The sequence below is a fragment of the Nicotiana tabacum genome, chromosome 5 (assembly GCF_000715075.1).
Source record: "Nicotiana tabacum cultivar K326 chromosome 5, ASM71507v2, whole genome shotgun sequence".
NCBI classification, from domain to species: domain Eukaryota; kingdom Viridiplantae; phylum Streptophyta; class Magnoliopsida; order Solanales; family Solanaceae; genus Nicotiana; species Nicotiana tabacum.
Window position 1 is genome coordinate 162,269,265 of NC_134084.1, and position 24,188 is coordinate 162,293,452.

A 24,188-nucleotide genomic window follows, 5' to 3' on the forward strand; every position below is an offset into this window, starting at 1 on the left:
TCCTTGTACAATGTAGGCCAATAAAACCCACAGCTAAGCACCTTTGAAGTTGTCCTCACACCACCATGATGACCACCGTAGGGGGAGGAATGACAAGCATCCAGAATACTCACTTGCTCTTCTTCCGGAACACATCTCCGGATCACACCATCATTACAAATTTTAAACAAATAAGGCTCATCCCAGTAATAGTCCAAACTATCCCGTTTAAGCTTTTTCCTTTGGTTAGAAGAGACCTCACATGGAACAATACCGGTCACAAGAAAGTTGGCAACATCCGCAAACCAAGGCAAGCTATTCACAGATACGGATAGGAGTTGCTCATCAGGGAATGAATCATTAATTTCGAGGCCATCACTGGGCCTCCCCTCCTCCTCCAAGTGGGACAAGTGGCCCGCCACTTGGTTTTCACTCCATTTCCGATCAGCAAACTCAAGGTCAAACTATTGAAGCAATATAACCCATCTCATCAATTGAGCCTTAGAATCCTTCTTTGTCATCAAGTAGTGGAGTGTTGCATGGTCAGCATGAACTATCACCTTGGCACCCATGAGATAAGGCCTGTAAACACAATTGCTAGCGACTCTTTTTCTGTCACCATGTAATTCACTTGAGCATCATTCATTATTTTTCTTGCATAATACACCAGGTGAAACATCTTATTTACTCTTTGACCCAAGACCGCTCCTACCGCAACATCACTTGCGTCACATATGAGCTCAAAAGATAAGCTTCAATTGGGATGCGGTAATAATGGGAGTGGTTTATTTGTACTTGAGAATTTCAAAAGCCTTCATGCATTCATCATTAAACAGGAACTTGGCATCATTTTCCAATAACTTGCACAAAGGATTCACTACATTAGAAAAGTGTTTGATCAATGTTCTGTAGAACCTCGCATACCCAAGAAAACTCCTAACCCTCTTGACTGAAGTAGGAAGAGGAAGCTTTGAAATCACTTCAATCTTAGCCTTGTCCACCTCTTACCGTGCTTTGAGATCTTATGGCCTAGGACAATTCCCTCCTCGACCATAAAGTGATTTTTTTCCCAGTTAAGCACAAGATTTGTCTCTTCACACCGGGCTAACACCTTGTCAAGATTCTTCAAACACTCATCAAAGGAGTCACCCACAACACTAAAATCATCCATGAACACTTACAAGAATTCCTCCACCATGTCGGTAAATATAGCCATCATACAAGGCTAGAATGTTGCTGGTGCATTACACAAACCAAATGGCATCCTAGAAAATGCAAAGGTGGCATACGGACACGTGAAGGTGGTTTTCTCTTGGTCTTCCAGAGTAATCAAAATCTGGTTGTAACCTGAGTACCCATCGAAGAAATAGTAGAAGGAACGCCCAGCAAGTCTATATAGCATTTGGTCAAGAAAGGGTAATGGAAAATGATCCTTGCGGGTCACTTTATTCAGCTTGCAGTAGTTCATGCACACCCTCCATCCAGTGACAGTCCTGGTGGGAATCAACTCATTTTGCTCATTGGTAACCACAGTCATACCACCCTTCTTCGGCACACATTGCACCGGCGAAGTCCAGGAACTATCCGAGATGGGATACATAACCCCTACATCTAACCACTTGATCACCTCCTTTTTGACAACCTCTTGCATAGCCTCGTTCAACCTCATTTGATGTTCCATGGAGGGTTTGGCATCATCTTCGAGTATAATCTTGTACATGCAAAAGGCGAGGCTTATTCCCCGAATATCTACTAGAGTCCATCCAATTGCCTCTTCCTTCTTTAGAGCACCTCTACTGTTGTATCTACCTGCACGTTAGTAAGACAAGATAAAAGAATAACATGCAAAGTTGAACTAGGGCCTAAGAATTCATACCTGAGGTGTGTGGGCAAAGGATTCAACTCCAAAATGGGAGGTTCCTCAATTGAGCGCTTTGTTGGCAGAGTCTTTTTGTTCTTAAGATCCAAACAGAGCTTACGGGGCTCATAAGAATAAGAGCCCATTCCGTGCAAATCATTGACACACTCCACCCAACCTTCATCCTTATTCACATCAAGGTTTAACAATACCGCTTCTAAAGGATCCTACACATTGATCATGGCACTAGTATCATCAACTATCACCTCCATGACAAGATATACAGAAGAGCACACTTCAGTACTATTCGGTTGCCTCATTGATTTGCGCACATGAAAGATAACTTTTTCATCACCCACCCGAAAGTTGAGCTCTCATGCTTCCACATCAACCAATGCCTTCCCAGTTGCAAGGAAAGGCCTTCCCAATATTATCGAAACCTCATAGCCGACCTCGCAGTCGAGAATCACAAAGTCAGCGGGCAAAATAAACTTGTCCACCCGAACAAGAACATCATCAATAATACCAAGCGACGTCTTCATTGTTCTATCCGCCATTTTGCAATATCATTTAAGTAGCTATCGGTTTCACAATACACAAAGTTTTGAACATGGAGTAAGGAATCAAATTAATACTTGCTCCCAAATTACACAATGCCTTTGCAAAATCCGCACTCCCAATGGTACATGGAATGGTGAAAGCACTGGGATCTTCAAACTTTGGAGCCATCGAGTGCACAATTGAACTTACTTGATGAGTCATTTTGATGGTCTCACAATCCATGGATCTCTTTTTAGTCACCAAGTCTTTCATGAACTTGGCGTAACCTGGCATTTTCTCAAGAGCTTTCACCAAAGGAACATTGATCAAAAAGTTTTTCATCATCTCAATAAACTTCTTAAATTGATTTTCATTCTTTTGCTTCGCAAGTCTTTGAGTGTAAGGTGGAGGAGGCCTTGGCAAGGGAGCCTTAGCCTTGGGCACTACCATTTTCGGTATGTCTATTACGTGTTCCCTAGATGGGTTCACATCATCTTGAGTCTCCACCTCATTATCATGACTATCAATTCTCACTTCCGCATTCAAATTCTCTTCACTCACTTGCTCATCAACTACAGGGACATCAACATCTTGCAATTCATCACTCACAAATTCTTTTTGCTTGGAGGTATTCACATCACCACCTCGACCGCTTCTTGTGATCACCGCCATTGCATGTCCGATATTATTCCTACCTTTTGGGTTTACTACCGTATCACTAGGTAGAGCCCCCTTAGGGCGAGTATTCAAAGATTGCGAAATATGGCAAAGTTGAACCTCCAAGTTTTGTATTGAAGTATTATGGGATGCAAACTGGGCATCAGAGCCGGCATTCTTTTTCATCATTTGTTCAAACATCATCTTGATCCTTCCCATCTCATTGTTTGACGATCTAGGACCTTAGGAAGGAAATGGAGAAGGATTTTTTGGTTGTTGATACATCGGAGGTCTTTGAAAGCCTTGCCCCCAATTCCCTTGATTGCCATTATTCCAACCTCGTTGGTTGTTGTTTCCTCCCTAATTGTTGTTGTTGCCACTCTAGTCACCCTAGTTGTTTTGATTGCCCTAATTCTGATTGTTGTTCCCCCAGTTGCTATTTCCTTGTTGGTTTTGATTCCCCCAATTTCCTTGGGATCTCCACTGTTGTTGTTGGTTAGGAGCATTGCCCATTTGTCCTTGATAATTGTTCGCATACTACACTTCTTCACTTTGCTCATCATACTCATCATCTTGGTTGAAACCACCACTACCTTGCTCATATTGATCTGGACTACCTTGACTTTGTTGTCCTCTTTGTCTCCTCTTGTTGACCAACATGTTGACACCTTCCATAGTATTTACTTGTTTAGGTGCTTGAAGTTGTTGCAATTTAGCTTTTGCCGACTGGTTCATTGTTGTATTTAACTCTGCTATTGCCTGGCCATGGTCGTGGAGCTATTTTTGTAGGTGAATAACAATAGGGTCACCCTGTGGCACATTAGCTCGACTTTGCCAAGCTGAGGAAGTATCTTCCATCTCATCCAATATCTCACACGCCTCAGCATAAGGTGTGTTCATAAAATTTCCCCCTGCTAGCTAGTTTACTACACACTAATTGGTCCTGTTAATGCCACGGTAGAATGTCTGTTGGATTATTGCTTCGGTCATGTCATTGTTCAGACATTTTTTCACCATTGTCCGATATCTCTCATAGATCTCATGAAGTAATTCATTAGGTTCCTGTTTGAAGGCCAAAATCTCATCTCTCGAAGTCGTCATATGCCTACAAGAAACACTTGCGATAAACTTGTCTGCAAACTCATACCACATAGTGATGGAATGGTTGGGAAGTATTTTAAGCCAGTCCAAAGCCTTCCTCTAAGTGAAAAGGGGAACAATCTTAATCTCAATGCATCCTCCGATACATTGGTCTATTTGCTTCCCCAGCAGGTATCCACAAAGCCTTTAAGATGTTTATATGCATTCTGATGGGGAGCGCCTGTGAAATACCATCGCTGCTCCAATAAAGTCAACATCACATTTGTAATTTGGAAATTGCTTGCCTGGATCTGGGGTAGGACAATTGCACTTGCATATCCTTCATTTAGAACCACCCAAGGAGCGACTCTTGGAGGAGGCGGGGGAGGGCCTGGAAAATTGTCATTGGCCTGGCGGCCTTTTCTTTGACCTTGAGGTACTAGAGGCACCTCATCTTCACCATTATCATCTACCTCCTCCCCCGGGAGAACATTTCTAAGAGGATCATTGTTTGCCATTTTGTACTTGAATTGATGACACACACAAGTTAGTGACACAGAAGGAAAGAAAAACAAGACACAAAACTAGTTAGATAGATATCCAAAACCGCTTAGCTCATCGGCAATGTCGCCAAAAAGTGATTGGTTCTAATCCTATACCACTATAGAGTGGCAAGAGCGATCGATACAGCTTTTACCCGAAAGGTCGGGATCGAATCCACAAAGAGCTAAGATATGTTTGGAATTGGGTTCCTATCTAATCTAGCAATGTGCGATGTTCTTAATTGCACTTCAAATCATTCTTTGTTTGTTTACTATTCTATTTTAATACAAATGATGCAGGAAAATAAGCTAAATATGATATTTTTGTAGGTGTTTTCTTAATTGGTCTAAAGTCACTAGGGAAGTGACTTACACCTAGGTGGGTATCTAATGGGGTCTAAAACTTAGGGCAAACTTATTATAATTGGGATCATGATATAGCCATTACACGTAACTACTCACTCTATACCTCTCGGTAGTTTGAGTGACTTTGCCCTAATTAACTTTCTCAATCCCAATTGGGTGTCAAATAATGCAAGCAAATATGGCTCAAGTCGGGTATTACTATCTCTAGGTTTAACCCTTTAATTGGGGCTATCAATCTCTTGAATGCACCCCAATTCCTTGTTGGCCTGAATTTCCTAGACTTAGTCTCTCTTTCTCAAGAAGAACCTAAGTCAAAAAGGCACAAATCAGTGTTTGCAACCACCAATTCAATATTTAAAGCAATAATCAAACCAAATATTATTCACCCATAAATATTTAAGCCCTAAAATTGAAGACTCATTAAATACCCACACTAGAGTTGAGCCACAGCCCTAGCTAATGGGTTTAGCTACTCATAATCAAAGATTTAGATGAAATATAAGCATAAAAAGAAATTACAAGAGAAGAATGTAAGATTAATGGTTAACCAAGCTCTAAAATTACTCAAAAAGGATAAAAACGGTTGTTCACATGTTCTTCTAAACAACTCATGACCTAAAAAACTGAAAAAGAACTATTTATACACAACTAAATTTTTTGGACAAAAATGCCCTTATGGAGGTTCCGCTGACAGTGAAAAATGGACCACTGTAGCGCTATAACTACCGCGGCCGCACAAAAGCGAGCGCAGACCGCGGTCTTTAATTTTAGCTCCACTTTTGCTTTTCTGAATCTGGCTTCTGCTGAGGGCGGTAACTTCACAGTTGCAGCGCTAGAGACACAGCTACCGCCCAATTTCACCACGGGCAGTGATAACTTGTTAAGCCCAAAACATCACTCTCTGAACTTTGCCACCGATGAGAGCGTAAACAAGACCACCTCAACGGTGGACCCTCCGCGTCCGCATTTTTTTCTTTGTTGTCAACGCTCTTTTTACTCAGCTTTAAACTTGTGCAGGTTTCACTCGTTTTTAAGATGCTTATGACTTTCTTGTCTCTTTTTGACCAAATACTGCAAACAAGCACAATAAGTTAGCTTTTAAAAATACTTGTACACGTTTTTAATCCAAAACCTAAGCAAAAAGGATCATAAAATAGGCTAGAATCTCTTGTTATCAGTCGATAAGAAAATGGAAATTGATAAACGGGCTAGTTCCAGTGGAGCCAACAAAGATCAAGGTTTAACTTTTATGGAGGTAGAGAATGTGGATAAAGAGGAAGGGTGGACTATTGTGACAAATAACAAAGGAAAGAAGAAGGTTGAGAGTATTTCAAATAATCCTCAAGACAAAAGTCTTCCAATTACCAACCTAAACACTATAAAAGAGGTTCAAAAGATTACTGAGGAAAGTAATGTGTCTGCTTTAGGAGAATTTAAAGTTATCAGGGAGTTGCCATCAGGGAATGAGCAGATTATAATTACTTCATTAAGGGAACAAAAATATCAAGGTAATGAAGGGCTCCATATGATCCAACCTGAGAACATTAGGAAGATTAAAAGATCAAGAAAAACTTTCCTATTTGGAAAGACAGCTCCACCTTATGTGAGGAACAAGCAAGAACAAGATCCAGTAAGTAGCAAAAGGGATAACAAACCCAACAAGGAAGAATCATGGAAGTTGGAGACAAAGAAAATTCAACAAATTATGATGAATGATTCTCAGACTCATAATTTACTTGGTGTGCCTGAGAGAATAAAACCACCAGAATATCCGGGTGGGAATCAAGTTGATACCATTGCTAGAGATAAAGACATTGCTTTGAAAAACATAACAATAGAGTCAAATTCACAGGATGAAGATAATTAGGTGGATGAATATTCTTACTTCGAAACATAATCAGAGGAAGAATTTGAAGAGACTCAATTCCAAAAAGAGCAAACATCAATTTCAGATGGTGAAGCCTGCACCAAAGACAAACATGATATGAATATAGACTGTAAAGTAGATAGGAGATTAACTCATGATCAAAAGATTATTATTTATATGAACAATCTTTCTCCAAGAGGTTTAGATGGAAATCTAAAAGGATGGCCTTCCTGGCAGAAGACCAAAGTTTCCAAGAAGTCAAATAAAGTTCTTACTCCAATAGTCTCCAGTGATTAACACTCTTTGTTGAAATATTAGTAGTATAAAAATACAAAGTGCCTTTGAGCGGCTCAAAACTCTCAAACAACAATACAATATTTCCCTCGTTTGCTTACAAGAACCTAAAGTCAAGTTGATTAGAATGAATCAATACATGAGGCAGCTTGGGATGTATAATTGTTATTCTAATATCAAAAACAAAATCTGAATCTTTTGGTCTAATGAATTTGATGTTGACATTGTCAAGGACACTGATCAGCTAGTTACCTGTAAGATTAGCTACAATGTTACTAATACTCAGTTTCGTCTCACTTCTATGTATGCTAAATGTAGATCTATTTTGAGAAAACAAATGTGGGCTGATTTGGTTAATTTTGCTGGTTCCCTCAATGGACCTTGGGCAGTTATAGATGATTTTAATGTCATCTCTGATCCTGAGGAAACAATATGAGGGAGTCCGTACAAAATTGACAAAAGTTTTGACTTTATGAAATGCTTGTTAGATTGCGATTTACACGATGCAGGTTTTTACATGGTGCAACAACAGGATTTCCTGATACTATATGGAAGAGGTTGGATAGGATGGTGTACAACTCTGAGTGGTTTAGCATATTCGATAGAACCACTGTTACTCATCTGGCCAATGCTTATTCTGATCATGTTCCTCTTTTGATTCAGTTTATCCATAAGGAAGAGGCTCATGCCAAATATTTTAAATTTCTCGATTTCTGGACAGATCATGTCGATTTTCTTGATATGGTTAAAATCACTTGGCAAGAAGAGTGTAATAGCAATACACTATGGATCCTACATCATAAGCTGAAGAAGACTCCATCTAGACTTAGCTTTTGGTCCAAAGAGGCTTATGGAGATATTCATGAAATACCTAAAAGATTGAAATTAGAATTGTCACACTTGAAATTCTTACCATAAATGACAACAGTGATACCAATAGAAGAAATTTGAATAAAACCAGGGCTGAGTATATTAGATGCCTCAAGATTCAAGACTCTATTTTAAGGCAAAAAGCCAAAGTAAAATGGCTAAGTGATGGGGATTCCAACACTTCTTATTTTCACAATGTCATCAAAGATAAGAGAAGGAGGTTGAATATCAACAAGATCCAAAATCAACATTACCAATGGGTGGGAGGGACTAAAGATGTATCAGAAGCTGCATTGAAATATTTCTAAGGACTCTTTTGTCAGAAAGATGAGCAGAATGATTTCTCTGATTTGGATTTCATAGAACCTTCTATCTCTAAGGATGTTAACTCTAAATTGACTGCATTACCTACTGAGGAGGAATTGAAAGCTTGTGTCCTTTCTATGGATCCAGACTGCTCTCATGGACCTGATGGTTTTACTGCAAAATATTTTCAAAACTGTTGGTCTATTATTGCTTCAGATATCATTCAAGCCTTCATTTCTATTTTATATAGAGCTAATTTGCCTAAGTGGTTTACACATACTTGTATAGTCATGCTTTCCAAAGTCCTCTTCCCACCGGCATTTTAATGATATAAGACCCATTAGCCTATGTAATATTATTAGTAAATTTTTTTCTAAGTTACTTAAATCCAGGATGAGCATTATTTTACCATATTTGATCAGTTGGAACCAAAGTGATTTTGTAAAAGGCACAGCTATTACTGAAAATATTTTACTAGCACAGGACATTCAAGATATTGGAAAAACTAATGAGAAGGGAAATGTTGCATTGAAACTAGATATAGCTAAGTCATACGATAGAATGTCATGGCGATACCTATGTGTTCTAATGAGAAATTTAGGTTTTGGTGAAACTTGGATTGACATCGTTTTTAGACATATTTCTAGTAGCTGGTATTCTCTACTTGTTAATGGTACTATGCAAACTTTTTTCAAATCTGAAAGAGGTCTAAGACAAGGAGATCCCATCTCTCCTTCTCTGTTTGTTATTTGTGCTGAATTTCTTTCTAGAAAATTAAATCACATTACTTCTCTTAATGCTTTTAAAGCCTTTAATATGAATAAGAAAGGGCCTATTATTAATCACCTTCCCTTTGCTGATGATATCATTTTCTTTTTTAGTGGTTGCAGGTATCATTAGGACTGCTAATTGAGGCTCTTAATGATTATGATAGAGTTTCAAATCAACTAGTCAACAAGAAAAAATCTTGTATTATTCTAACTTCAAATGCTCAACCAGATGAAATTTCAAGGGTGGAAAGCATCACTGAGATGGAGCACAAAACTTTACCTATCAAATACCTGGGATGTCCACTATATGTTGGGAGGAAAAAGATAGTTATTTTCTCAGATATGATAACTAAGGTCATCAACAAAATTTCAGGATGGCACACTAAAATTTTGTCCTCTGGTGGCAGAGTAGTGTCGATTAGACATGTCCTTCTGGTATTACCAATACATCTTATGGTAGTTATACACCCATCCAAAGATGTACTTAATCAAATAGAAAGAATGCTTAACAAATTCTTTTGGGGAGGGTCTGCAGAAAAGAGAAGATATTATTGGGATCTTATGAAGAGGGGGGAACAAATTTTAGAAAACTTCAAGACATTTGTAATGCCTTCGCAGCAAAATAATGGTGGAATTTTAGGACTGGCCAGTCCCTATGGAAGAATTTTCTTATGGCCAAATATTGTCAAAGAGACCATCATGTTATGGAGAGATGGTAGTCAGGTCATTCACTAGCTTGGAATGCCATATGCAAGATAAAAAATGTGATGGATAAACAAATATTGTGGAAGGTCGGAAGAAGAGAAGTGTCCTTTTGATTTTACAATTGGTCTGAGCTTGGTCCTCTTTATGACTACCTTCCTCCGGGTCATAAACCTAATAATTTGAAGCTCTTGGATATGTTATTAAACAATCAAATTAACTGGGAAGGTTATGATCAACTTCTTCCTCAACATATTGTGCTTAAAATCAATAGTCTCTAGATCCAACTGAAATCAGCTACTCTTGATAAAGAAATATGGAGTGCGAATAACAGTGGGATGTTTTTTGTTGCCTCAGCCTAGCATTTGTTAAGAAAAAGCAACAAAAGGCTTGGTTAAATGCTATGAATTGGCAGAAAGGTATTCACTTCAAGATGGATTTCATTGTATGAAGGGCTTTGAGGGACAAGATACCAACTGCTGCGAAAGTTTCTAAGTTGGGTTACTTTATATCCTCTAGATGTTGTTGTTGTAGTTCCCCGGGAGCAGAAAATGTTGATCATTTATTCAGCACTGGCTCATTCAAGCATTCATTATTAAATATTTGCCTACCATTGCTTTTTGGAAAATCTAGAGAGCTAGGTGCAATGCTAAATATGATAATGTTAGAGCTAATGTAAGAAGATCTATTTCTTTGATTGCTTTCTCTGTTGCTCTAGTGAACAATCAATTCTAGCAGGTTCAGTTGTGTCCATATTGGGATGATATCAGTCAACTAATGAGGAGTGCAATTCACTTTGAAAAATCTATAGTGGTTAAATAGATTAGGCCTACCATTCCCTTTCTCAAATTGAACTCCAATGGTAGTTGCAAAGAAGGAAATTGTGGTGGTGGAGGTGTGATTAGGGACAAAAAAAGGTGCCTAATTTTTGCCTACTCCTTGTCTCTAGGCACATGTACTAGAAATTGGGCAGAAGCTTCTACTCTCGTTATGGCATAAAATTTGCATGTTAAATGGAATGCAGAACATCAATATTGAGAGTGATTCCAAATTACTTGTTGATTGTGTGAATGGATAGTGTACAGTTCCCTGGAGGATATCTAAAGAAGTTGAGGAGCTTAAAGAATTCAAGATTCAGTCAAGCTAGAGTTTTAAGCATTGTTACAGAGAGAGTAAACAAGTTGTTGATAAACTTGCCAATTATAGCCATACTCTCGCTCATTCTAAAAAATTTCATGAATTTGTTGAACTCTCTCCTCAAGTTAGAGGCCTCATGTACATGGTGTTGATATCCAATTTTGGCCCTCATATTTTTTAAACAATATATATGCTTTCAAATAGCATATTTGCATCATTATTTAATTTATAAATTATATGCACGCATTCCCATAATTTTTTATAATTTTCAGAGCTTTTAAATTATTTTTCCTGCATTTAAATTATTTAAATATTTATTAATTGCTCCTTCAAATTATTTCGTGATGACTTAATCACCTAAAATTATTATTTTCACCTATAATATATATTTCAAATATTTTTACTTTATTTTATATAATTATATTTATATTTTTAGCCATTCACCCAATTTTTGCAGTAATAGCCTGCAACCGCACATAAATGCTCTTTATTTATGTTATTTGTGCCAAAATAGCATTTTATATTTTTATGATACTAAATTATTATATTTAATTATTTTAGTACATAAATAATATTTTTACTTATTCATCAAATATTTTAATAAATTATTTTTGTGTATTTAAATAATAGCCTAGTTTTAAAACCAATTTTGAACCAAACAAACCCCAAGTTTCTGGCCCAACACCTCAAAGCCCAATCCAAACGACCCCCATAATTACCCGGTAGCGACCCGCTTTGATGACCCGCCCCACTCACCATTTTAAATCCTGGCCGTTTATCTTTCAAGACCAACGACCCTCGTTTTCCCCCCTTTTTAATTAAACCCTCACCCCCAAAACCCTACTCTATTCCTTAGAGACCCGCCACCCTCATTTGCTCTCATCTCCCTTCTGCCTCTTCAGAAACCCTAAGGCCGCCGCCCACTAAAATCTCTCCTAATCCCACATAATTTGGGATTCCATGGTTATTCTTTGCCATATACGGCCTCTCTTTGGCACCAATTACTTCTCTATACTGCTTGCCTAAACATGACAAGCAGATCTTGTAAGAATCGAACCAAAGTTGGTTCAAATTCTTGATTTTTTTGTTTATTCCATCTATGTTCATCATTTGCTCTTCGTAAGTACGATTATTTTCTTAATCTCTTGTTGATTCTTACTTACCCTAAATTAGGGTTTTCAAATCTCTTTAGACCGGACCAAAATTGGTTCGATTCTCTAATTTCGAGTATTATTTGTGGCTATATTCATCCTATGCTACTGATTTTGTGTATATTCCGTTGATATTTGTTTTTCCCAAAAAACTAGGGTTTACTTATTTTCCCAAATCTGATTCTTTATTGATTCTGTGTATTACCGTTTCCTTATTTGTGTTTGATTTTACAATTTTTCTTGTTTACTCGTTCAACTCACTTTATATAATGGACTTATAATTGTAATCATGTCAACTCACTTTATATAATATCCATGTGATGTCACATAACAAAATTATTTTTCAACCCAACTTAATGTCCGATATTTAATTGTTGTATATTTTGAAAATATAATTCTAACTTTCCAATTGGTTCCCCGATTTTCTGATGTCTCCAACAGTTTTAGGCATGGTAACTTTGTTGTTTCCACGTGTTGCTCCTTTCCAATATACACCATATTTTTAAAATTTTATTCCCTATTTAATAAAATTCCGAGTTCGCCCTAAAATAAAAAAATAAAAAAAGAAATGGTCTTAATTATGGGTTTACAAGGAGATAAGCAGGTTAGGGTGCAAATTTTAAAAAATATTACTAGGGCAGACTTTGACCAATTTAACCTTTTCTTTTTTTGCTTCACGGTAATTTATTTAATTCGAACCGAGAACAAATCTTTCCATCTGAAAACTTATCAATTACGAACAAAATAGTTTAAGGTTTAGCAGAAAGAACAACATTATAAAACATACTAGTATTAGTACCCGCGTGATGCGCCAATAATTAAAAAGAATGATGTACACCATAAAATTTAATATGTTAGTGTTAATACCATCTTTATAACCAAACATTAAAAACATATTAAGACTCCGGTAAAACTTTCATTCCATCTCCTAATAAATGTTCCATAAGAAATAATGATACTATACAATTTGCTTGATATGAATGTTCCACGATAAATAATAATGCTATACAATTTGCTTGATATAAAGCATGTGCCTAAGGGAACATTATTGTAGCAAATGCTCATGGACATAATTTTCCAGAAGTTGTCCTTTGTATTGAGGTTTACCACTATAAAAAGGCATGGGTAAAAATTCAAGAATTTTTGATCCTTGGGCGACAATTTTTGACGGAAATGAGAGACAACATATATTGTATTACTGATGAGATAATGAAGAAGACATGCCAGAATAATCTTTAGAAGGAAACTTAGTTGGCATCTAAAATTATTGCACACTTTCAGATATTTTGATTAAGTGTAGAATAAAATATATTCAAATACATCAATAGCTTGGATTCTAGGAAGCCAATAGATCTCATCACGCCAACATCAGAATCTAGATGAGCTTCATGCACTTGGACTGCAGATAACATAGTCACAGGCCACTGTTCCATGTCACTACAGGTGACATCTTTTTAGACTTTCTCAATGCATCTAGCTTATATTATGCTCTCTGCAATAAATTATCCAACTTTGCATTAAAGTAAAAAGTTGCATACTACCTCAATATAGAATTCCTCAGTTTCTGGTTCTTTGACCACTGTTGTTGTCCACCCAGCAACAGATGAGGATTGCTAGTATAATCCATTAGTATTCTCCATTTCTCACTAATCTGCAAGCTCTAACACGACAATATCACTCAAATATGATAAAAATTTGTGGCATATTAATCACAACAACATGACAATAAAATACACAAATGCAGTAACCAATAATGACAGAGAGTAAATCATATATAAAGAAAACAGAGAAATACTTAATTGGCTTCAAGATTTTAGGAGTGAGGCGCTGGAAAAAAAGCTAAAATGTCATCTCTGATGAACTGCGACATAACATAGTTATACCAAATTAAAAATATTAACTAAAGAAAATGATACATAAGACCAAAGGATCATAAGACAATAACAATACTCAATAATTAAATGATAAACCATTTAATAATAACTCTTCCAATAGTTGCATGAATTCGATCTCCCTAAAACAAAAAAATTGAAAAGAAAGTTAAGTTAGTAAGGCGCATAACTTGAAGAAAATACATCACAACTCGAAAAAATAACAACATCTAAAAGAATATGCACCTTTCATCTTGAATAAATAATTCAATTGAATTAGGATTTTCTGGTTTCTCGCGGTCTGGAACGTGCCATCATCTACCAACACGAACCTTCAAATTCCAACTCATTTTGGATGTTGATATTTCGCTGATATAGTTATAGTTTGGAGCTATACTTTGCAGTAGTTTGTGCGTAAGCTAAACCCTAAACAATGTAGAGAAGCCAAACCTAAATAAAAGTTGCTTAAATAAAGATTTCTAAGGAAAGACTATCGAAGTAAATCAATTTTTAGGCCATCTGAAATCCTAATTTTTAAAAACAGTATGTGTAAATCAATGTTTAAGAGCGAATGTGCTCAAGAAATGATACAGATCTTCATTTTTTAGCTCTGGGCTTTTTGAATTTTCAATCTTCATTTATTTTTTTGTTAACCACCAAACTTTAATTTTTCTTGTCTTTTTCCTTTGTCCTCTTGTTAATATATCATTTCCTTTAATAAAATATAGATGTAAGACAAAATATTTATTTAATTAATTCATTCTTAAAAAAGAATACCTACCATAACTGAATTTTACACAAGATTTAATTAAAGATACCTATAATAATGTATATTGTTCACAAATAAGGTCAAATACTAAGTTTGTACTAAATAAAAATTATTATTTCAACTTAAAATTAATGTGTAAGATACAAAACGAAATTAACAAAATTTAATTAATTCTTTCTTAAAAAAAGGATATCTACCGAATTATACACAAAATTTAATTAAAGATACCTATAGTAATGTATATTGTTCACAAATAAGGTCAAATACAAAGCTAGTACTAAATAAAGAATTATTATTTTAACTTAAAATAAATGTGTAAGATACAAAACAAAATTAACGAAAGTTTAATTAATTCTTTCTCAAAAAAAGATGCATACCATAACTAAAATATACACAAAATTTAATTAAAGATACCTATAGTAATGTATATGATACATATAGTAATGTATATTGTTCACAAATAAGGTCAAATACAAAGCTTGTACTAAATAAAGAATTATTATTTTAACTTAAAATTAATGTGTAATATACAATGATTCTTTCTCAAAAAGGATACATACCATAATTGAATTATACACAAAATCTATATTATACACAAATTTAACTAAAGATATCTATTGCATCCTTTTTTTTGTACGTCTTTGGTCATTAAAAAGAGAATATTTTATTTTTAGTTTAAATCTTAAAATAATTGGCTTTGATTAATTAAATAATGAAATTCAACTTACAGAAAATCTTGGACTACTATTTCCATTAAATATGTTTCCATTTAGGCAGAATACATAAAATGACACCTGAACTTGTACCCCAAATCCCTGTTACACACCTGTTGACCACAGGAATATTTTCAAACACTCAACCTTTCAATATTGTATCTATTACACACCACTTTGATATTTGACCACTTCTTTTAAATAGGTGCATGTCACGCACCAATATCATCATGACATGTGTTATTAAGTTAAAAAATAAAAAAAAGGTCTCCAGCAAATTTTTATTTTTTAAAAAAAGGAACCCAGGCAAAAAAAGAAAAAGAAAAGGGAACTCATCTTCTTCGCAAGACCAACATACCAAAAATTTTAAAATCAAGCTTAGACTTCTTCAAGTCTAAGATCCAACACTTAATTCAAAACATTGTTCTTTGGCATTCTTCAACAAGTTTCAATCCAACTCTCAATTCGTCTCCAAATGAGTTCCAACTTGAAATGGAGCTTCTAAACAAGAACTAATTCAGTATCCAAATATCAATTTTAGTAAAAAAATAATTTCAAATAAACAATTTTAGTATTGTTCTCTTGATTTAGCAAGTGTTTTAGCTATTGCAATCATCGAATTCACTAGTAGTACATTGGTGGTTGAATCGTAGCAATATTTGCATAACCACCATCGTAAATTGCTTGACCTTGAGAATGCATAAGAGCTTGGGAATGCATGAGTGCTTGTGAACCGCCCATTCTAGCCAAAGCAAGCTGCCATTCATAAGCGGCAAGATCAGTCGCTGAAAAACCAGGGACATGTGCCATGGCTGGAAGAGGAAGAGGGGTAAAAGTTGTTCCTGGTGGAGTAGGCTTGCTTCCCCACGAGCACTCAATAGGTTTACCAAAAAGGAATTGGGCACTTCCCAACTGAATTGCTCGAGCAGCTTCAGTATGGGTGCTGTATCTTATGAAACCAAAACCTTCACTTGTTTGTGCTGAGCGTGCATGCTTTACTTGCTCCTTCTTAAGCTGGTCTGGTGGATTTCTTTCAGTTTTGGCCTTTTTCTTGCAAGCTTTCAGCTCTTCACACTTTTCCCTATGTTTCCTTCCTAGAAGATGGCACTTCAAGTCATGCTCTGATTTGGTTGTTATTTGACATACTGCACAAGTCCACTCTTTCTGAACGTTCTTTAAGGAATTAGTCTCCCGGTGTTTAATCTCTTTGGGATTATCTGTTGGAACCGTTGTTTCCTTGATCGGCACACTTGTTGTTTTCTTCCCAGCCTGAACGAGTTTTTCCTTCACACTTTTAACCTGCAGTTCCACACGGAATACTTTAATCACTGGCTACGGATTACTTTAGCTTTAATTTATCATAAAAAAATAAATGCTAGGCTAGAATAAAGGTGGTGCTAATGTTTTAAAAGAACGCTTCAATTTTCTCACCTTCTTAGTGGCTTCAAATGTTTATAGGAGAAACTGAGGTTTGACTAAGCACAAAATTTAAGAAAGAAAGTACAACTTTTAAAGTTTGTGATATTAAATATGTCATAAGTAACATTTATAAAACTTTTGAAATTGTGGTCTTAAACAATGCCATAACATTTGTTAATTTGATGGTAAAATGGGAAATTTAAATCGAAATTATTTCCAAATTTAGAAGGTATCACTCTTTTTGGAATTGTGGAATCAACCACTGGTGCTTGTATGCCTACACACACCCTCTTTGGGTGCGGCCCTTCTCGGACCCTGCATAAACACGGGATGCTTTGTGCACTGGGTTGCCCCATTCTTTTTGGAACGGACTAACAAAGAAATAGTATAATTCTTTTTCGATCAGATGGAGTATCTTCATCTATTGTTTGCTCAACAACTGCATCCTGAGCAATACTTAATATTCCAAGAAAGACCAAGGAAGTTCTAGGGTTAAAAAATTGACAACCTGTTTGGGGTCAGCTGCTTCATTAGTACTGTGCTCTGATTGTGGTGCAGCTGCATGTTTTACTTGCTCCTGCTTAAGCTCATTTGACTCTTTTGTTGAAACAGGTAGGTCTCCTTCGCTCTTGGCCGTTTGCTTGCAAGTTTTCAACTCTTCACACTTTACCTTATGTTTCCTTCCATTAAGATGGGACTTCAAACAATGCTCTGAGCTGGTTGTCACTTGGCATACTGCACAAGTCCACTCTGTCTGAACTTGCTTTATAGAAGTAATCTCTGGAAGTTTAATCTCTTCAACATCTGCTGGAACAATCGTTTCCTCGACCTGCATTCCTACCGTTTTCTTCTCAATCTGAATTTGATTTTCCTTCACACTTTCAACCTGCAGTTCCACAGGCGTCTTAATCACTGGCATACAGATTAATACTTATGCTTGATTATAGAAAATAAATACTAGGCTAGAATAAAGAGGGTACTGATGTTAATATTTTTTTTAGAGTATTACGTCTCTCCCTTGGTAAATTGCAAGGATTCCTTGATCTGCTGGAAGCGTTGTTTCCTTGATCGGCACACCTGTTGTTTTCTTCCCAACCTGAACTAGATTTTCCTTCACACTTTTAACCTGCAGTTCCACAGGGAGTATTTGAATCACTGGCTACGGATTACTTTAGCTTTATCATAGAAAAATAAACGCTAGGCTAGAATAAAGGTGGTGCTAATGTTTAAAAAGAACATAGACCTTCAGTTCTCTCAACTTTTTAGTGGCTTCAAATGTTTATAGGAGAAACTAAGGTTTGAGAATATACTAGGATAAATGAAATCGTGCGAACTTCAAAATTTACAAAGTGCCAGTTTAACTTTCAGGTTGCTTGATGATTGTTTTAGCATATACGAAGCTTCTTCTTAGTTTAAATGATAATGCACTTGATCTTAGTATGCATTATCAATTGCCATCTTGCACATTTAGCTTAATTGATCAGCCTAATCTTTTACCTTCGTAATAGTTAAGTTCATCTTGCAATTTTCCTAACTTGGCCACTAATAGTATCACTTGCAGCTAATTTGCTTTTCTCATGGGAACATCAAGCTCTCCTCTTTTCATCAATCATCACTTAATAGGTTGCTTAATACTCCATCCATTACAACTTATGTGGCATAGTTTGACTAGGCACGAAGTTTAAGAAAAGAATACTTTTGAAACTTGTGGTATTAAATATGTCATAAAATTTATAAGACTTTTGAAACTTGCGGTCTTAAACAATGCCATAACATTTGTGTAGCAAATGCTAATTAAGGTTAAAATGGGAAATTGAAATCAAATTATTTCCAACTTTAGAAGGTGTCATTCTTTTTGGAACGTACTAACAACGAACTAGTGTCATTCTTTTTCGAACAGATGGAGTATCTTCATCTATTGTTTGCTCAACAATTGCATCCTGAGCAAGAAAGACCAAGGAAGTTCTAGGGTTATAAAATTAATAACCTGTTTGGGGTCAGCTGCTTCATTAGTGCTGCGGTCCGATTGTAGTGCAGCTGCATGTTTTACTTGCGCCTGATTAAGCTGATTTGACTTTGTTTTAACAGGTGAGCTTCCTTCACTTTTGGCCATTTGCCTGCAAGTTTTCAGCTCTTCACACTTTGCCTTATGTTTCCCTCCGTTAAGATGGGATTTCAAGTTATGCTCTGAGCTGGTTGTCACTTGACATACTGCACAAGTCCACTCTGTCTGAACTTGCTTTACAGAAGTAATCTCTGGAAGTTTAATCTCTTCAGTATCTGCTGGAACTACCATTTCCTCGACCTGCATTCCTATCATTTTCTTCTCAATATGAATTTGATTTTCCTTCACACCTTCAACCTGCAGTTCCACAGGCGTCTGGCATACATATTACTTTTGCTTGATTATAGAATAACAAATGCTAGGCTAGAATAAAGGTGGTACAGATGTTTTTAAAAAAAATTAAGAGCATTATGTCTCTCCCTTGGTAAATTGTAAGAATTCTAGGTAACTTGCCAGAGCTCGATTCCGCCCAAAATATCCTACCCCAACTTGTTTGTGACTGAGGCAAAGCAGTAGTTGTTATTGTAAATCTCTCCCTTTTCTAAAGTCTTCAAATATTTACAGGAGAAACAGTGGCTCGGAACCATACTAAGACATAAGAATCTAATGCAAGCTTCAAAAGGATTAATTTAACAAAGTGCACCGGTTATTTATGATATTTAAAGGAATGAAAGTATGTGAACACACAAAAAGATTTTCACTAGAAAAGAATAGGAAAGTAACTAGTTTTGTTTCTGTTGTTAACAAAAGAAAAATTCAGACTCTTTGCTGCTTTATTTAAGAAAATTGATAGCTGCATAATGTTGTTACAATAATCTATCGCTCATGTACTTATAATAGTTTAAAGGAATGGAAGGTACACTACATCTATGCAGACGAAGCATTCACGTATTAGTCTGGAACTAAACAAATCTCAAAAATTAGTGCATGTATGTGTATACTGTATACACACACACACTGCTAAGGCAACTTCCCAAATCATTATGGAGTCGAAACACCAATCAAGCAGCAGCACAAGAAGTTAAAAACCGTTTCATACAGTACAGGGAGCTGCATGATTATTCGAAGTATAATCCTTAGACTGAAAATACGAGGTCATGATAAGTCCACAGTTTATGCCTGTTGAAAAATAATCAATAGACCGTCGGCAAGCTCGAGTTGCTACAAAATCCAGTCCAATATGTAGTCATACATTTGCTTCTGTAATGGTGGGAATCTAACTTTTGGCAACTGAAATGGATTAGTAGTCTGAATTTATGCTAAAGTACATCAAAACAACTGTGCGGCCAATTTGGTAATGAATTGGCTACTTCTTGCTAAAGTAACATCTGACATACCTTGCTTGCAATAAGTTTCACCAGCGGATCAGATCCATTTTCCTCAAGATACCTCTCTGCCACATCCCAAAATGTTTCATTCTGGAGAGACGGATCCTCCATTGGCTTGTTAAACCAGTCAGTGAAAGTTTGAAGCTTGACAAACGAGCACAAATAATATGCAAAGTGTTGGCAAACATAACAAGAACCATAAAACTGAGCAATAACATCGTGCAGTTTCAATGGCAAACACGGATGAACAAGATGTTGATAAAAATAACATGCGCCGTTAAACTCAGGTATTACCAACCAACATATGGTAATTAATTTTATATAAGGCCACAAAGGAACCCTGTCAAAGTAAATGAAAAGATATTAATATATGTATCACTATCAGGAGTAGTTTCATAAGTTGAGGCCACTAATTGAGGATATCATAAGTTAACCATAAACGACTTTGAGTTTCCCCTTATTTCTTTTCAAGACTAAAAAAATTTGTCAAATGATCTTGCTAGAAGTTGATCTAAATCAAGTGTCAATAATTCAAAGAGTTCCAATTTCCATATAATTTAAAAAGGATAATGAAAGGAATACACGTAAAATAAAATTTACAAATTTAAGCTTTGCCCCTTTTAATATAGCCAGCTAAGAGTACAGCAGATTACCATTCAATAAGTTTCTCAAATACATGCTCGAACAGAGAAATAAAGGAAAAGATGGTCCAATATGTGACTAGCTTCCTCATGTGATACTTGGAGCCAGTCTCAATCGCTCGGATTGAAGCACATCTGCAGTTCCACAAAAGAATTGCTAAATGTTACCAGTAACAAGCAAAAATACTACACAAGTAACCAAAGCTGGAAATGAAAGCATTCAATACTTGAAACTTTGTTCTGCCTTAGGGTGCATGTTGATATATACATGTATGTATATAAATTATTGAATCCCGGCCTCGACATAGGATAAAATCTTAGATGTGACATTTTTACATTTTTTGAATCCCATTGTTCAAACTCTTGGTTTGCCACCGCCTTTGTCATGGAGAAAAATGTTTCAAACAAAAAATATTTTCTATGAAAAATGTTGTAGGAGGAGAATGCTTACAGTAAAAGGGATTCACTGGAAAATAAATTGGTTTATTTGTTAAAAAAAAGGCTTAAATCCAGAGACGGAGCTAGGATTTGAACCTTATGGGTTTGAGATTATAATCTTTTTTAAGTTAATGGGTTTTAAATTAATAATTTGTACATGTTCATTGGATTTCTTAATACAAATATATGGTTGGAACAAAAGCTACACGGTTTGGCCGAACCCGCAACTAACACTTTAGCTCTGCCCCTACTTAAATCAGAATATGGAATTGTAAGATCACATACTATATATGTCTATGGACTTGTAAAATAGACTTGTAAAGGATAAAGGAAGTGATTAGTATGGAGTAATGGGGAGTTCCCCGAACTTACATAGGATAGCCCAGAGCAACTACCGGCCTGCAAATTTGGTACAGCAAAAAACAAAACAAAATATAAATACACAATCACATACATGCAAAAAACACAATCACGTACATACAAAATACGTACTTGAATACGTAGAATCATGCAAGTTTATGTATAATGTTAAAAAGAAATCAGCACTAATCTGCTAGCTATAAAGCTAAAATCGTGTTCATTTTCTTCTTTACTACTACTACTACTACTCAAGATTAATTTTCATGCCCAAGCTCCATTTTTGACCAAACAAAAACAAGAATGGAGAAAGAAAATGAATTTACCAAGCGAAGAAATCGATCAACTGAAGCGTAAAAATGAGAAAACCCATTTGGGAAAATCTTGTTAATTTTTCTTTCTCTTTCCTTTTGTAGCAATTTCTTCAGCTTGAGTTCTATCAAGTTCTTGTTTGAGTTGATCAGTGGGAAAAAGGAACAGACTGTACTTGAGAAGACTTTCAAAGAGGAAAAGATGAGAGTTAGTTTCCAAAAATAGGTCTTTCTTTTCCTGTAATAACAGAAATACCATAGTGATGTAAATGCTGGAAAAAGACGGACGAGTGGTAATTTTGGAAAACTAATGCTAAAACTGATCCGTCGGTCTTTCTATCTGCCCATTAACTACACTTACCAAAACATTAAAGACATTTTGCTTCCTTAGCCCTGAAGTTTTAATTTTTATTTTTATTCAAAAATTCAATATTGACCTACCCTCGAGTCACGCCCGGAGGGAAGTGTGAAAATACTATATAGTGACGAACCTAAAATTTTGTGCAAGCGGGTTTAATCTTAGAAGTACATAAATTTAGTCGTAAAATAGTAATTGTCAAGTAGACTCAAATAAAATATTTATACGTATTTTATACATATACACGTTATTATTTTTTTATGAAACGGGTTCAGTTGAACCCGTTTGCCACCAAGTGCGTCCGCCACTAACACTATAAATCCTCCTAAATTAGGAGGGATTAAAAAAAATACCCATTTTGTTTATTGCAAAAGCTCCCCCGAGCTTTGGTCTGATTACAGTTGACGAACATATTTGAAATTCAGCGAAGAGTTCTCTTTTTATTTTTCAACTTACTTATCAAATTTTGTTTGCCCCAGGATTCTAATAATTTTGTGACATCTGATTTACATATCATTGTATAGGTCGAAATCTGAACAGAATAATTTTACTTAAGGGAGGACGACCAAGACGACCAAGAACTAACCAAGTCGAGGTCACGTATGAGAAGCGGTATATTAACGAGTGATTCGGCCATGGTCGAGGTCGAACACTCCATCTGGCCTGAACGACCAGTTCAACCTTTAGATATTTTTGGAGGAATATTCCACAGGATATTTCAAGAACTTAAGTACCCTGGTTAAAGACTGTTGGGTAAAGAAAGTGTTTCCATATAAATAAATAGAGTAACTAAAGGGGGGCTGAAACAAAATTCACACACAAATATAGATACATCTTTACAGATGAATGAAAATCTTCATCTCTACCTCCTCGTCAAGGAAAAAGGATAAAGGAAGCTTAGGTCCTCGATATCCATCATTACTTGCATTATATCAAGTATGTGGGGATCAACCTTGTTCAAGAACGGTAACCCTTTTTATCTATGTATTCTTCATTGTCATTTAACATTATGAAAACCATCATCTTTTTATTACATTATGGGATTCAATCATTGTTATAGTTAAATCTTATGTTCAGATATGCTTGTTTATTATCATCTTCTATCTCATATCTAGAATAAATTATCTTCGGCTAGGATTTACCTCAAATCTTTTTATTTAATTAGCTCAATCAAAGAGTCTAACACTTTTTGGTCGAACAATTTGGCGCTGTCTGTGGGGAGGTCCTAGTTAAAAAGTTTAGTTTCTTCTAGATCTAAAAAAACAAAGGCTCCTTTTTCCTTGTTTGTACAAGCTAACAATGACAGGAAAAGAAGAGGAAAGACTGAAAGCAGTGATGGGTGTCACTACCAATCTCCTAGGCACCATCAACGAATTGGACAGGGAAGACGAAGAGAATATGACGTCGAGCGCCTCACCCAGGCAAAGTGATTCACCCCTTCCTCATGGGAGTGTAACCGCTTCACATGAGAAGGGAGCCTCCACGTCCACAGCGGATAAAGCGCCGCCCGCAGTGAAAAAATTATTGGAGGCATGGATGACAAGCACCCTAAGCAGTATACTCCACAAACCCGCGCAAGGGGCGAGTAGGAACATCTCACGAGTTGACACCCCAATAACCATTAGTGAGCAACACGATCCTCCCTCAACATGTAACCCTCACACCGTTGTTGATGCAGGTAACGACACCTTCGTAGTTGTTCTAAGAAAATGAAAAAAATGAAGAATGAGAATAAAGCACTCCGCGACCAAATAAGGGAGCGCCAAGAAAGAGTCGATAAGATACCAGGCGCTCCAAAA

General features: G+C 36.1%; 1 protein-coding gene across 6 annotated transcripts; it reads right to left on the bottom strand.

Moving 5' to 3' along the window:
• Positions 1–15,974: 15,974 nt before the first annotated feature.
• Positions 15,975–22,204, bottom strand: LOC107827649 (uncharacterized). 6 transcript variants are annotated; one of them, XM_016654825.2, is made up of 8 exons: positions 22,047–22,204; positions 21,736–21,762; positions 20,938–21,060; positions 20,294–20,624; positions 18,879–19,253; positions 17,901–18,017; positions 17,400–17,777; positions 15,975–16,771 (listed from the first exon to the last, which is right to left on the bottom strand). In XM_016654825.2, the coding sequence occupies exons 1-8, from the start codon at positions 22,091–22,093 to the stop codon at positions 16,097–16,099; spliced, it is 2,073 nt and encodes a 690-aa protein (XP_016510311.1). In that variant the 5' UTR covers positions 22,094–22,204; the 3' UTR covers positions 15,975–16,096. The 6 variants fall into 6 exon arrangements, with proteins under 6 accessions (XP_016510311.1, XP_075110382.1, XP_016510310.1 ...); XM_075254281.1 differs by having other exon boundaries at positions 17,397–17,777; XM_016654824.2 differs by having other exon boundaries at positions 18,879–19,271.
• Between the last annotated feature and the right edge of the window lie 1,984 nt (positions 22,205–24,188).

Excerpts from the sequence above, each read along its gene's own strand:
- LOC107827649 (XM_075254280.1), bottom strand. The coding sequence starts at position 22,093 with ATGGGTTTTCTCATTTTTACGCTTCAGTTGATCGATTTCTTCGCTTG. Across the intron at positions 20,625-20,937 it reads TTTGAGAAACTTATTGAATG|GGTTCCTTTGTGGCCTTATA; the intron begins GTAATCTGCTGT and ends TTACTTTGACAG. Across the intron at positions 19,272-20,293 it reads TGAAACTTATTGCAAGCAAG|ACGCCTGTGGAACTGCAGGT; the intron begins GTATGTCAGATG and ends TATGTATGCCAG.